Source organism: Phragmites australis, chromosome 1 (genome assembly GCF_958298935.1).
Source record: "Phragmites australis chromosome 1, lpPhrAust1.1, whole genome shotgun sequence".
NCBI lineage: Eukaryota > Viridiplantae > Streptophyta > Magnoliopsida > Poales > Poaceae > Phragmites > Phragmites australis.
In genome coordinates, this window is record NC_084921.1 from 48,122,859 (window position 1) to 48,138,143 (window position 15,285).

A 15,285-nucleotide genomic window follows, 5' to 3' on the forward strand; every position below is an offset into this window, starting at 1 on the left:
TCTACCACGTAGACACAGACAAAAACTCTGGTTGTGTGGGCCGATCTGTCGATGTGGCAGTAATTACGGGGTATTGGCAAATTTGTGAACACAGCCTGATGCAACAATATCTTTGGAAAAAAATAATTAAATAAAATTGAGCCGCTCTAACCACGAATTTTTAATTTTTTATTTCAAAAATAAAAAAATATTAAAGTAGACAATCGTTTGAAAAAATTATATAATTAGTCTACTATCACTGCTGAAAGATAATTTAAAAAACATATAAAATACAACATTTTAATACTCTTAAAATTTAAAATATCATTAAAATATTCATAAAAATTCTGAAAAAAAAATATATAGGACAGAAGATGCTGCAATCTAACTCTTAAAAAAAATTCAAACAAACATCTATTTTTATAATTTTTTTATTTTCGAAATATAAATATAAAAATAAAAAAGCTCCGAAGCCGAAGGTCCATCTCCAAACCCTCGCTGGAGGCCCAGTATCCACCACCATCATCGAGACCACCAGCATCTCTAGAACCTTCCTCCTCGCTTCCGGGCCTCCGGCTCCGCCTTCCCCTTCCTCTCAGCCCCAAACCCAAGAAACCCTCCTCCCATCGCCGCCGCCTCCTCTCGCCGCCCAATCCCCGACGTTCGCGAGAGCAGGAAGAGCAGCCGGGCAGGATGCCGCCGAAGAAGGCGCAGCCATCGAAGGCGGACCTGGCCAAGAAGCAGAAGGTCGTGGAGGACAAAACGTTCGGGCTCAAGAACAAGAACAAGAGCAAGAACGTCCAGAAGTACGTCCAGTCCCTGCACCAGGCGGTCCAGCCGAAGCCCGACCCGACCAAGACCGCCGCGAAGGTCCCGGAGAATGCTCAGATCGAAGCCCGCGCGGGCGCTTCTACCCTTACTCCTCGATTGCTTTGCTCTTCTGACATTTCTTTTTCTTGGTTGTGGATGTGGGTGCGCAGAAGAAGAAGGAGGAGGAGATGGCGCGCGAGAAGGAGCTCAGTGATCTGTTCAAGGTCGCCGTCAGCCAGCCCAAGGTCCCCGTGGGTACGGCCTCTTCTCCTGCTATGTTGTATGTAGTTCGTGTCGGTTTATATGCGAATGAAGTGTTTCGAAGCTCCATCTGATACCATTTTTAGTATCGAAGTGATTTGCACAACATTTCTTCAAGCTGTACATTGTGAGATGTGAACACCTTGAAGCTCTTTCATGCTCCGTAGTCTGCACATGAATGTTGCAAAGTTATTAGGATGAGTACAACAGGTGAGCTTTATGGTGTTGCAACTGCTATCCTGGTGACACACTCTTACGCCTTGAGGTATGTTATGAAGGTGTTGATCCCAAGTCAATAGTGTGCGAGTTCTTCAAGGCTGGCCAGTGCCAGAAGGGTTTTAAGTGCAAGTTCTCACATGACCTTAATGTCCAGAGGAAGGGTGAAAAGATTGATATATACACAGACAAGCGTGATACAGGTAAGAGACAAATATGATCGGACTATCACCTTCTGTGCATGTTCTTCAAGGTGTTCAAAAAATTCACATGTTATTGGTCATGAGTAGAAACCATGGAGGATTGGGATCAGGAGACTCTCGAGAAAGTGGTTGAATCGAAAAGGACAGAGTACCAGCAGAACAAACCTACTGATATTGTATGCACAGCTCCAGCCTATTATGCAATCAATCAATAAATTCTTTCTTGTTACATGTTTTTTCATTTCCAATGTATTATGAAATGATATTACTGGTATTCTGATTTGTGATATTTTTGCTCTGAGCTATACTATACTGGTTCAAATGTTGTCTAATCGATTGCTATGTTGGGGCTCTTTCAAGGTTTCAGTGCATGTGAATATCTGTTGTCATCAAAGATTTGGACTGCATTACTAGATTTGTGTGACTTCTTGGCTACATACTGTCAAAATGTTCAGGGGGCAACATCATATTGTATTAATTAGTAACTTACACACTAGCTGTAAAACTTAATCAGAGGTCATTGGTGGATCAACACTTGACATAAAATTTTATCCTTGTTATATACCAACACATCGAATATCAATGTATTAGCACTGATACTATTTTTGTGACACACAACTTAAAAAGATTTATGATGCTGTCATATTCTAATGCCATTGCATCTCCACTAGTGTGCCTTTTGTCACCATTTTAACCTTGCCAGTCTTCTTTGTTTGTGTTATGTAGTTCCCCTTTTTTTCCCTCAAGAAAGTTGGTGTTTTCTTTTATGCCTTTACAGTTTACACCTCTTTCTTTGTCATCTTCTGTTGAATAATAGTTAATAAATGTTTCCTGTGTTATTCAATCTAGAAAGTGTTGTTAAAACAGGACAATAAATTTGTTAATTGTTTCATTCCGAAGGTCTGTAAGTACTTTCTTGATGCTGTGGAGAAGAAACAGTATGGATGGTTTTGGGTTTGCCCAAATGGTGGCAAAGATTGCCACTACAGGCATGCCCTTCCGCCTGGATATGTTCTGAAATCACAAATGAAGGCCTTATTGGAGGAAGAGAGTGAAAAAGTGGCTATTGAAGATGAGATTGAAGATCAGGTAGAAAAAGTTCAATAGGCATCCTTTATGTCTGGAACTGTGAAGTTCAGTTTCCCCCATTTGTTGTGTAATTGATTCTTTTAGCACTGTTCATGATACCCTCTCTCGTCTTGTTCGTCTGACAGCGCAAAAAGGTTAAGACTACAACTCCTATTACTACAGAATTGTTCATGGAATGGAAGAGGAAGAAGGCAGAAGAAAGAGAAGCTGGTCAGGCCGCCTTGAGGGCAGAGAGGGCTAAGAATGACCGCATGAGGTTATTTTTTTTCCCTATTAGTTAATAATTTTCAGTCCTGAAAGTACATAATGTGAATTACTTGCTCTTGTATCCAGTGGGCGTGAGTTGTTCATGGCTGATGCAAGTGTGTTCGTTGATGATGCCGAAGCATATGAAGTTTATGAAAGACATGAATCAGAAGATAAGGAAGAACCGGTAAATTTCCCTTACTTGGCTGATAAGTCTCCCTGTCGAGTAGTGGGTAAATGTTCCTATACGCTTGCACTGAGCTACTCTCATTATCCCTGCTACTGCCCTTGCTCCAAGACCATGTGGCTGAGAAAGGTAATAATTTGAGTTGTAAAACGGGTATACATCCATGTATATTTCAGGAGATCCAAAATGCCCAAAACATAAAGAGGGTGTAGCTACCCATGGTGTGCAAATCTAGATATTTGGGTTGTGATGCCTTTGTCTTATCTTGGAGGTTCTTTCTTCTTTTCTCTCCTTATATGCGCACATGAAAAAAGAAAACATCATAGTATAGCCCCCTACCTACTTAGCTTTTTAACTGTTGTCTAAACTCAGAAATTTTAGAGCAATCCTGCGTAGAGTCTCTGTAACCTTTTGTAGGGCCTTTTTGTACTGAATCCTTAAAATTCATAGAGCAATCCTTCCTTTCCAAATAGGCCTTTAATAGGCAGTTCAACTGGAGTTGTTAATTCTTAATAGTATATCTATACTTGTGAAGAAATTAGATAGATAGGTAAACCTTTGGATAGATAAGAATGGATCAAAGAAGTAATCTAGCATCTTATTACAAACTTATTATATCTTTCGGAATGAACATAGATCTACTTGAGTCACACCTGATATTATTCTTTTCAAGCAGATAGTTTTGTTGCTCTGGCTTACTCATCGAGCATTACATTTGATACGGTGATTTCAACTAGCTATATCTCCTTACCTCCTTTATGCAAAAAAGAAATATGCATGTTTGGGACTAAACTTAAATATGAAAAGATAAGTTGTGGATCCATATCACATTTATCTTGTAATGAATTGGCAAAAACCTTTCTTGTGTATTTTAGGGAAAAACATTAATAATGTTCTTTCTGACTTCTAGTTCAAAGTGAATTGCTTTGTGTATCTAGCCAAGGGCCTAATTGGTATGTGTTTTGGCAGGGAATTTGACAGATAGTAGAACTAAATGCAGGCTGATTTGCAATTTATTTGCAAAAGAAAACTATTCTCTATAGATGTGCATTATATTCTAAATGTATTTTCCTTTTCATGTGGCAGCGCAACAAAAGTCAGGATGCGGGTCCAAGCTCGTCAAATTCTAATGGCAAGGAGGCTGACGAAGATATCGATGTTGATGATGATTTGGACATTGATGAATTAAATGAACTTGAAGCAAGCCTGTCGAGAACTTCCATTCAGATTCGAGAACCTGGTGAGGGAACCTCATCTTGAGCAGTAATACTCTGGAAGATCATCGAGAAGTATCACTCCATTTTTGCTCTCAAAATTGATCTTGCTGCTTTGGAAACAAAAGGGTGGAGCATATATAGAGTGGAATTGACTGAGAGACTATCGATCATTAGATACCTTGAGTTAGTAATGATCTATGAATTACGCCCAGTGTTATGAGCACACGTGATGTTTGCTGTGTGCCCTTTTATCATGTAATCCTTGTGGGAGATATGTTGGTACTTGTGAATAACAGGACTAATTTTTTGTTGCCTCGGGCAAACTTATGAGCAATTTTTTTTATGCGAACATTGTTACAGGTGGTGATTCATGATTGTGCCTTTTACCACTTCAAGAAAGATTGTGGATTTGCATGGCACCCAGGGAAAAGTTGAATCGGCACATATGTTCTCTTGGTTCGCCATCCCCTGCCTTATTCCTGTCGATTTGTCCGGACTCGAGTCAAGTTGTAGCGCGTAGAAGCTGCTTTGAAGGAATTTATCTCGATTCTGCTCGAGCTAAGAAGCTGTTTCCTGTAAAGTTGTTGTAAATCCCTCTATGGTGTACTGTAGATGTAAAAGGTTTAGCCGAGCTTTGGCATAACTATAGTGTGGGTGTCCTGTGTGTGTATGGGAGGGTCTTTGTGTGAGCTTTGGTATAACTAAACTGTAGGTGTCCTGTATATGCGCGTGAGTGTACGGGTTTTCTGTATATACTTATAATTTGACTAATTATTAATTAAAATATATAAAGTTTGATTTTTTTAAAATATATAAAGATGAGTCGTGGTGAAAAACTTGAGCAGTCACATAGAGCGTTTCTCAAAAATCTTATTCACCGTCTTCCGATGCAAGATTTTAAGAGCGAGGGTCTCGAAGACATGCTCTTCTGTTCGTCGGTACATGCCGACAGCGGGATAGAATAAACTACAGCGGTAGCACAGCTGAGAGAGAAAGAGACAAAACTCTAACTCTTATATAGATTCACGTAATAAGAGTATTTTCAATTTTAAGCTACTCTTAATTAGTTATTGTACGTGTATTCAATAAGGAAAAGATTCTTGCATATATATAAGAAAAAAACTCCTCACATTTAACTTTATTAGCAGTATGATGCTAATAAAGCATAAATCTCAATATAAGTCATCACTTCCTAATATGGACTTTTAAAATTTATTATACAGCCGATCCTAATAATTCTAACACATTGCTCCTCTACTTCTTTCTCTCTAGCTGCCACCTCACTTTGTGCGTGAGCTTACGCTCCCGGTGGCCTGCGTTGCTGGGGGAGGAGGCGAGAGCTGGATGGCTGGCTTGGGGAGGGAGCGCGCAAGGCGGCGAGCATTATTTATATTGCGTTGGGATTGGGAACGCGCGTTCCGTGTCCGGGAATAAAGTTGCAGACTTGTTTTGAGCCATGTGGTTGTCTCTGTTGCAAGTGGGAGCAGCGTCACGACGTCACCTATCACTCTCGGCTTTCAGCTATCATTTCTCACCGCTTTTTTCCTCACTTCCTCAGGCAGCGGTATCTCTGAAGCATCCATGAAGGACGGGTTGGCCAATGAGCAACCAACAGGATTAAGGAGGGGTTATCCTCATGTCAATTAGATGATCATTAAGCAGATTAGACTCATGTCAAATATAAATGCTAATGGTACCACTAGATGATCCGGGGCCTCTTTCTCGGACTAGCTTTGCTTCCTCTTAAGCTGCGAATTTCCAGCGAGAAGCCACGGCTCTGCTTTTAGCTTTCTTGCGTTGAAGGATTGACATAGGATTTTTGGAGGATTGAGATTCCTAAGTAATTTCTCCTATATACCTCTTTGGTTCATAGGAAAGGAAAGGAGAGGAAAGTAAAAATCCATAAGAATGCTTTCCTACGGCTCTATTTCACAGGAAACTTAGCAAGATGCTAATTCTCTTGAAAAAATTCCTTTAGAATGGTGTGCAAGTCTCTAATTCATGTGTTTTTTCTATGATGCTACCAAATGACTTTCCTTCTGCATTTCTGCGTTTTTAATTTCCATAGGATTGAAAAAGCATAGCACCTCAAATCGTATGTTTTTTCCTAGCATGCGTTCCAAAGGAGGCCTTTTTTTTTTATAGACGAAGGAATAAGAGGCCTAACTGTACACTGATGTTTTGTTTAGGCTCTAGACCCTGGCCAAATATGGAGCGTTTTTGAGGGAATTTTCTATGATATCTAGTACTGATGCTCCATTAGATTCGCAACTCAATATCAAGTGATCAGATACATAAAGTATTATAAATTTGTTATATGCAGCATTAGTTTATCGCCAGATAAATAAAGTTGGTGGCACTAGTAGAGATTCGAGATCCATGGATCAATGCCGATGCCGTGGTGGGACTGCACCTGATCACCGGGTTGTGCTATTCGACCGCCGCACGATCAACCCACAAATCACAACCAGTGGGCATCGGGTGGCAGCCGGTTACTCCGCCCGCCCGCCCGCCTGCACGTAAAAACTCGTGACCGCGCGGCCGGCAAGGCACATGCCGTGCTCCCGACTACGGCCCGGCGAGCGAACCCTAGGTGAGCGGCGACAAGCGCGCGGCAGTAGGATCGTGCAAGAGGCTCTGCAGTCTGCACTCGCGCACGGAGCCGTTGGTCGGTGGCGGGCGTTGCGGCCAATCGGATGCGATGATTGGACTCGGCAGCAACATGTACTATCAATGTATGGCCCCTTGTATTAGCAGTGTACTACTGCATCACTTGATCACTTCAGTTCAGCAGTTGGACGAACCATTGAGAAAAGAAAGGGGAAAGATAAACCGATCCCAGGAACAGAACAGTTCAGAAATTAACCGCCCAATTACCATCAAAATCATGTTACCACATAATATTATAACTTCGCAGTCCGTACATAAAACAACAAGGAACAATGCACCTCTCTCTCTCTCTACATTGCTTCACTCAAGAACAGAGAGCTCTAAGCTGCATTCCGGGAGCCCTCAAGGTGAGCAAAAGGGGAGAAATATCAAAGGGGAAAACTTGAGGCCAACAACTACTAATCTAAAAAAACTCCTCATATGCACAATCCCTATGTCAAGCACCACACCATACATCTAAGCTGGTTGCTCAGCTAGCTGCTGCTTGTTTAGCTTATCTTCCGAAGCTGCGATCCCTGTTCTTGGCGCTCGGCGCCATGAGGCTACCCAGCAGGGTCTTGGCTATCTGCAGCTTGAGCTGCCCCCTCTTGAGCGGCGGCCTCTTCTCCTTGTTGCCGCTGCAGCCGTTGTAGGGGTACCCGTACTCCATTGCTCCTCTGCTTGTTTCCTTTCTCCCTCGTCGCTTGCTTGTGCTCCTGGTGGCCTGCGCTGCTGGTAGAGGAGGCGAGAGATGGATGACTGGCTTGGGGATGGAGTGGGCAGGGCAGCGCGCATTTTATAGACGGAGTTTTTAGACATGTTGCGTTGGGAGTTGAAACGCGCGTTAATCCATCAGCCGGGGTCCGGGAATAAAGTTGCAGACTTGTTTTTAGCCATGTGGTTTGTCTCTGTTGCGAGTGGGAGGGAGAATGGGAGCACGTCACTTCTCACTCTCAGCTCTCACTCCTGACATCCTTTTTTTCCCTCACTTCCTCAGGGAGCGGTCTCTTCGAAGCATCCATGAAGGGACTAGGAGAGATTAACCTCATGCCAATTAGAGATTAGGCAAATTAATCTCATGCCCATTAGAGATGCTACTGCTATTAGATGTTCCGGCGCCTCTTTCTCGGACTAGATTTGTATTGTTACTAAGCGGCGACCATGCTGTTGAGTTAAGTAGTGCAATTGCGCTGCTGTTTGGCAGAGCTGTATAATCATTTATCATAAGTAAACTAAAATATATTTTAATTTGATTTCTCAATCTTTCTTTTGATAAGTGTATTGATAACCTGCAAAGTATAAAAATTTTGGTTTGAAGAAATTAAAATAAGATAATTCTATCCGAATGACTAAAAACTCGAGAAAGAACAAAATATGTCACTTGGCATAAAAAATGTTGCAAAAAGCACTAAGAGAAGTAAAGACGAGTCAAAAACTTCAAAAGAGTAAAAAAAAAACTCAAAAACATATGCTCCTCCACGATGATTGTACATTTTCTAATTTTTTCCTTTCATTTCTAGATAAATACAATTTTTCCCCATTTGATGAATATTTATGCATAACATCTTTAGGCATATTTTCTCTGTTTGGCAATGCAAACATCAAGGATAACAGACTATACAAATGATGTGCAAATGAAATACAAATCTACAAAGTTTAACATATAGATCACAAAGCACTTATAAGAACTAGAGATGTCAAAGCACTATGAGAAGTAAACAATATAACTCAAAGATGCACAAAGTCTCAAAGTGAGTTCATGTTACAGGCACCGGGAGTGAAACAAGTTTTGATCATGCTATTCAATTATCCAAAAGATGTTAGCACAAAAGCATCCATAATTTTATGATTAGTGTAAAGATTGGAGAAACTAGTGTTATGTCAAGTTCTAAATAGGCAACAAAGTTCAACTCGACGGGATATACAAACACCCACATATCAATCCAAGCCTTAGTTTGACAACATAAAAAATAACATTCTTAGCACATTAAAAAGCACAAGTTAATTTTCTCATTTGATCACTTAACTATCCTCAAGTGAGTTTTAAGTAACCATGTGTTCACTTCTTTGGCAAACCATATGAAGCCTTAAGCCACCATATTGGATTCAATTTAGCTCAAAACTTGATCATTTATTTTATTAATTCAATATAGAATTCAAGATATGTAATATTTCACAAAACCAAAACAAGTTGTGCCTTTGCGACACAAAAGAGCATATGCTCTCCCAAGGGTTAATCATGGGCTAAATATTTACATAGACAAAGGTCAAAGACCCCCAATCCGCTGAACTGAACAGAGCGGCCTAACACAAACTTTTCACAGAACTAGCCATAATTTAAGCATTGATCAAGTTAAAACAAATACTCAAGGGTGACAAGAGATTATGTTCATATTTCAAGTTCATTCTTAAAAAAGACAAGTTTGCTCAACAAATTTTATATCATGTCTCAATAAGAGCCTAAGCTTGCACAAATTGTTATACATCCACTACACTTAGCACAAATTCACAACTAGTACAAGAAAGTGCAAAGAACATATAAGTGAAGCTTGCAAACATGATTATATTACAAAATGTTATGCAATGCAAATGCAATAAAAGTAAGATAGAGTATGTACAAAGGTAACTCCCCATCACACAATGTCATGCTCATGACAGAAAGCATCAAAGAGATAGTTCTTGAACTCGGTGTCATTATCACTGTGAATTGCTTTCAATGCACCAAGAAGTTCTTTGAACAATATCAAAGCTAAGCTCCGAAAGTGTGAGAACACATCGTCCTTGCTCACAAGAAAGAATACCTAAGAGTAGCGAGAGAAATCATCAATAATGACAAGAACATACCACTTCCCACCCATCAAACGAACCTGAGAAGGACCAACAGTGTCCATATAGAGAAGTTCTCCCGATCGTTCAATTATCACTAGATTGACTAGTAGGTGAGGAGCGACAACCATCTTACCATGCTGACATGGAGCACACACAAGGTTCTTCTCAAACTTGAGCTTAGGAAATTCTCGAATCAAGCATAGGGCACTCAAACAAGTAAGCAAATCAAAACTCGCATGCCCTAGTCTCCTATGCCACATCTAAAGCTCAGAAGAAGGTTGAGAAAGTAAACACCGAGAAGAACCAGAAGACTCAGAAAAATTAGTTCCAAAAACTCTCCCAACTTGAGAAATCTTGCAAATCAAAGCACCAGAATAATCAAGAACTCGAGAAGTATTGCGTTTAAAATGCACTTCCAAGTCCTCATCTAGCAACTGAGATATAGAGAGAAGATTATATCCTAGATGTTCTACCAAAACCACATCTTTGAGAGTGAAACTCTCATTTACCCTTATCGTACATTTGGCTTTCACCCTTCATTTTCGATCATCCCCGAATGTGATGTATTCGTGTCACTTCACGCAGATGAGGCTGGAGAACCATGATGAATCTCCGGTCATGTGACGCAAACAACCCGAGTCGATGAGCCACTTGTTCTCCAAGCCTTCGCCTGCCACCTATATATGAGAAGAATAGAAGGTGGATGGCTCAGTACTGAGGTTAGTCAAAAACCTCCTAGGAATCTAGTATTGGGTAATCCGCCCTGAAGCAGAAACAGTAGGTAATTGAACACCAACACGCTGTGAGTGAGTACCACGATGAGGAAAATGTGGTCCGCCAAAGCACTGGGACTCAAAGCCTCTGACATGTGGATTAGAACCATATGAGTCATGGTAAAATTCACGCCGGGCACCATCTCTAGGAAGAGACTGAAAAGCGCAAGGGACTTGTGAGTGGAAGCGAGGAAAAGACTCATGTACACCAACAGAGAGGTGATACATATCTCGGGTGCTCCACTCTCACTCATGCCGCTCATCTCTCCTACGGTGAAAGCAAAACCCAACCAAGTGACCATCTCTCTGACAGTAGGTGCAGTGGTAGCGTCTCTCGAAAACTCGACTGTGGGTCACTCGGGGCTCTCTTATAGGCTCTCTTATCTTAGGTTGTGGAGCTCTCTTGGGTTGTGGTGCGAGCTTCTTCTTTGTGTGTTGTGGAATTTGTTTCTTGATGGGTTGTGGAATGGTATTGATTTTAGACTTCTCAGCTTCTAAGGTAGTAGGTGTGGTGAACACAGTCTTACTCTCCCCATTGTAGGCCACTCTCTCAAAACTCAACCCATGAGACAAACTTGTCTTGTTAGCACACATCTTGGTCTTGGTCAAGATCAAATTCATTTTTATTTTGCCCTTGTCGGTGGATGAACACCGCAAGCGGGGATCCTGAGGGACCCTCTTGAGATTCGGCCGGGGGGCTGATTCTGGATCTACCTCGTACGTGGATTTAATGCGAATATATGAGATCTAGGCGGGACAGATAATCGTCGGCTAGTGAGAGTAAATGCTTAAGGGATTTTAGACAGGTTCGGACCGCACGGAGCGTAATACCCTACTCCTGTGTGTCTGGTGTGCTATTAATGCTCTTGGAATGCCTTTCTCTGGATCTCTGTGTTACAAGGTTTTTTGCTCTATCTATCAAGTCTTGAGCTCCGGTCTTGCTTCTCGCTTCCAGCTTGTCTTGGCCTCTAAGACTTGTCTTCCTCTATGGAGTGCACCCCCCCCCCCCTTTTATCCTGACAGGGGAGGCTCGGCATGCCCAGAACGGGGGCACGAGTTCCCATGAGCCATAAATGGAAAGCAGCCGTCATGGGGCTACAGTTTGATGTTACAGGGGTTGAAATGCGCCCAACTTTAGCAGGTGCAGGGGGGCCCACCGGGCAGCCGCCGAACTGCCCTGCATGCCCGTGCGGTCAGAGCAGATCTGACATGGTAGGGTGGCAATGATACGCCTCGAGCCCAGCGACGATATCTCCAAACCGTTTCCTTCATGTGCCCTGCAGGGTGATGTGCGATTGGACCCATCGCATTAAATGCCCCCACGCCTTCTAGGCAGTGGCAGGGACTGACGTACTCAGTATGGCAGGCGTGGGGGGAGTGGTTGGAAGCAACAGGCCACGCTCCCTCTTAAATGCAGCATCGGGCCTCTCACCGATTGACACCTCACTGTTGAGCCCTTGTGGGGTCCACCGGCAAGGGGCTTCTCAGGTCCTCGGGAAACTCTGGGTACTCCGGGACCACTGTTTATGGCCCCGAGCGCCCTCTCCCGGATAAGTCTCTTCTCGGGTCCTTAGGGAACTACGGGTACTCAGGGACCATTGCTCATGACCCTGAGCACCCCTCCCAGAACTGGTTCTTCTCGGGTCCTCAGGGAACTACGGGTACTCGGGGACCACTGTTCATGGCCCCAAGCACTCCTCCCGGAACTGGCTCTTCTCGGCCCTCAGGAAGATGGTCCCCGAGGGAAGGCACCATGTGGCATTCTGCTGTCCTGGCCTCGGGACTCGGGGACCCCTGGTTCCCATATCACCGACAGCCCTCTGAGCACTTCTGCACCAGAGAAAGGAGATACTCATTCTAAGTTAGAAGCTTTTGAACTTGCCCTCTAACCCATCTGAGTTTGTCCTAAAAGATGTTGCAGGTGGAAAAATTCGGTTGCATATCCTTAGAACTCACAACACTCTAATTTGGACTCTAGCTCCTTTAGACACTTGTCTTTCAGATTAACATCCTTTATAAGCAATGGGCAATTTTTACAAGCACCTAAGAGAGTAGACCTAGACTTCTCCTCAAAGAGCTTCTTCTCGGCACTCTCAAGTTGACTGGTGATTTGAGCATGCATATTACGAAGCTCGGCAAGTTCAATCATGACAATTAGGCAACTCTCACACTCCTCAACATCGAGCCTAGACTTAAGCAATGCAAGTTCAGTAGAGACAGACTCATACTTAGGCATAAGATCCTTCAACTCACGTACAACTTTCTTAAGTAACCTATTACGGCTAACGAGAGCATCATTCAAGGTATCGACTTGAATGGAAAGCTGTTCGTAGGAAGGCAATACCTTAGAAGGATCCAGCTCAGGGTCACTGTCATCATTATGATCGTCCGCCATGAAGTAGAGGCCAGTGAAGTTCTTGGCCTTCTTTTTGTTCTTTGCTTATGGTTCATCCTCCTTCGAGCTCTCCTCCTCACTAAAAGAGTTGTCGATGTCGTTGAGAGCCACCACGAATGCCCTAGAAGCCGTCTTGGCCAACTTCTTGGCTATCTTGTCGCAGTTCTTCTTGAAGAAGGACTTCTTGTTCTTCTTCTTTTGCTCATTGTAGTTGCGGTCGCCGTCCTCTCTCTTCTTGAGCTTAGGGCAATCCGCCTTGAAGTGGGTAGTGTCACCACACTCAAAGAAGGCACAAGAATCACCCCTCCTCTGGTCCCAGTGGTTGTTGTAGAAGCCGGTGAACTTCTTCACAATCAGCGCAAGGTCCTCATCATCTAGCGTGTTCACTTGCTCCTCTGCGACAGAAACTAAGGAAGATAAAGTAAATCCACTCGATGAAGTGTTAGCACAAGAAAAACCAGTTGTAGACTGATTGCCACCAACAGATCCGGAAACCAACTCCATGTTCTAAGACAGGGGGTTTCTGAGACCGATTCGAGCCACCTTGGCTATCTCGGTGGACTTGAGCTTGCTGAAGAGCTCATCATAAGTCAACGTGTTGTATAGGAGACTTTTCAATACTCGAGATCTTCACTTCCTATATGCTATGGTCAAGAGCATAGAGAAGCTTGATCGCTTTCTCGTGGTCATAATAGGGTAAAACACCAGTTGATCAAAGATTGCTAACAATCCCATCAAAGCGAGCAAACAACGCATCCAAAGACTCTCCGGAGCCTTGCACAAACATTTGGTATTCTTGGTTGTATGTGATTTAGCGTCTGTCCTTAATCTGATTAGTGCATTCATGAAAGACACTCAAAGTAGATCAGATCTCTCAGGCTGTACAGAGGTGCTAAACCCTGTCAAACTCATTCCGACTCAGACTTGTGAACAAAATATTTCTGGCTTTATTATTGGCCTCATACTGTTCAATTTGAACCTGAGTCGTGTGAGCAGCAAGGATCTTATAGTTGGAATCAACTATTTTCCATATTGCACTTTCTTGGCTTAGAAGATAAGTCTCCATGTGTATATTCCAATACGAAAAATCTCGACCATCAAACAGGGGAATCTTTCCACTTCTTTCCATGTCATCTACGGATCACAAAACCAGTTAAGGTCAACAAGTGATCAAACTGGCTCCGATACCAATTGTAGGACCGAGAATAGCGACTAAAGGGGGTTGAATAGGCGTCTGAACAATTTTCTTTCTAAATAGATGATCTTTTCCTATTTCTCACCCAATGCACTCAAAACGCTTAAGTGAAAGTAAAAGAATCAGAGAGACAAAACAAGAAGATTAGTTCTATAGCAACACGACTTTACGGATAGAATATGAACCATAGCTTCCATTCAAGACCATTTTATATGTTTTTGTACACAAAAACTCGTAACTTTTAAAGAAATTAGAGAAGATGGACACCGGATAAGATTATCCTCCAAGATGATAGTCTAGTGGCAAGGGGACTCAAGACCCGCTCAAATACATGAGTATGTGAGCGTTTAAGTCACTAGCATCAAGAAAAACAACATTGTAAAGGTGAAAAACTGCAGTTCAAAGAAAAAATCACTGGGCAAAGAATCTCTCCAAGTTGATGATCCAGAGGCAAGAGTCTCAAGACCCATGAGTATACACTCATATGCGAGTTTTTATGCCTCTAGCAACAAGAAGGATGATCTCACAAGGTGCTAAAATTTTAGCCTAAAAATCAAAACAAAAATTAAAACCAAAAACCGAAAAACTTGTAAACTTACCAGGGAACCAATAGAGGGAAACTAGAAAGAGAGGAATTCAAGCATATGCAAAAACATAAATTTCGTTACTCAAAAAGATCAATCCTATTTTAGACGGATTACAAAGATTTACCTCTCAAAACTCTCACCAATTACATAGTTTAAGCACTTATCATTCTCTCATCTAAAATCCTAGCTCTAAACTCTCAAATAGGTGGCACAAAGGAGGCTTAAGTGGCTGGTTTAAACTTTTCCATAGCCCCACCCCTTTATTTATAGGACTAGAAAACTTGATCCCTAAGTTTCGTAGCTTTTTTTTCAAAATACATTTCTCTTGTAGTACACTCCTACCTATCACCGAGGGTATTTTGGTCTATTTCCTTCTCCATTCATCGGACAGCTGCGACGCCCCCACGACTTAGCTTCGCCTTGACGCAAACTTCGCAATGGTGCCACGTACTCCTCTAGTCCTCCTACGGTTTTGAGTCCAAACCGCGAAACCGTCTGCACACTTCTCAAAGCGTGACTCACCCCCTTGCTTACACCTTAAGCAAGCGTTTCGATGTCGACGCATGTACTTCGTCATATGTTCTTGACCGCCGGCAAGTCTCTCCCGCTCTTGATCCTTTGGGCCGCCTTGTCATTTGCACCGACATCT

General features: G+C 42.5%; 1 protein-coding gene across 2 annotated transcripts; it reads left to right on the forward strand.

The window, feature by feature from the left end:
• Positions 1 to 466: 466 nt before the first annotated feature.
• On the forward strand, positions 467 to 4,963 carry LOC133923966 (zinc finger CCCH domain-containing protein 11-like). 2 transcript variants are annotated; one of them, XM_062369306.1, is made up of 9 exons: positions 467 to 849; positions 960 to 1,044; positions 1,329 to 1,469; positions 1,557 to 1,645; positions 2,370 to 2,558; positions 2,684 to 2,814; positions 2,892 to 2,991; positions 4,078 to 4,231; positions 4,569 to 4,963. In XM_062369306.1, the coding sequence occupies exons 1-9, from the start codon at positions 673 to 675 to the stop codon at positions 4,580 to 4,582; spliced, it is 1,080 nt and encodes a 359-aa protein (XP_062225290.1). In that variant the 5' UTR covers positions 467 to 672; the 3' UTR covers positions 4,583 to 4,963. The 2 variants fall into 2 exon arrangements, with proteins under 2 accessions (XP_062225290.1, XP_062225281.1); XM_062369297.1 differs by lacking the exon at positions 4,569 to 4,963 and having other exon boundaries at positions 4,078 to 4,559.
• Positions 4,964 to 15,285: the final 10,322 nt, after the last annotated feature.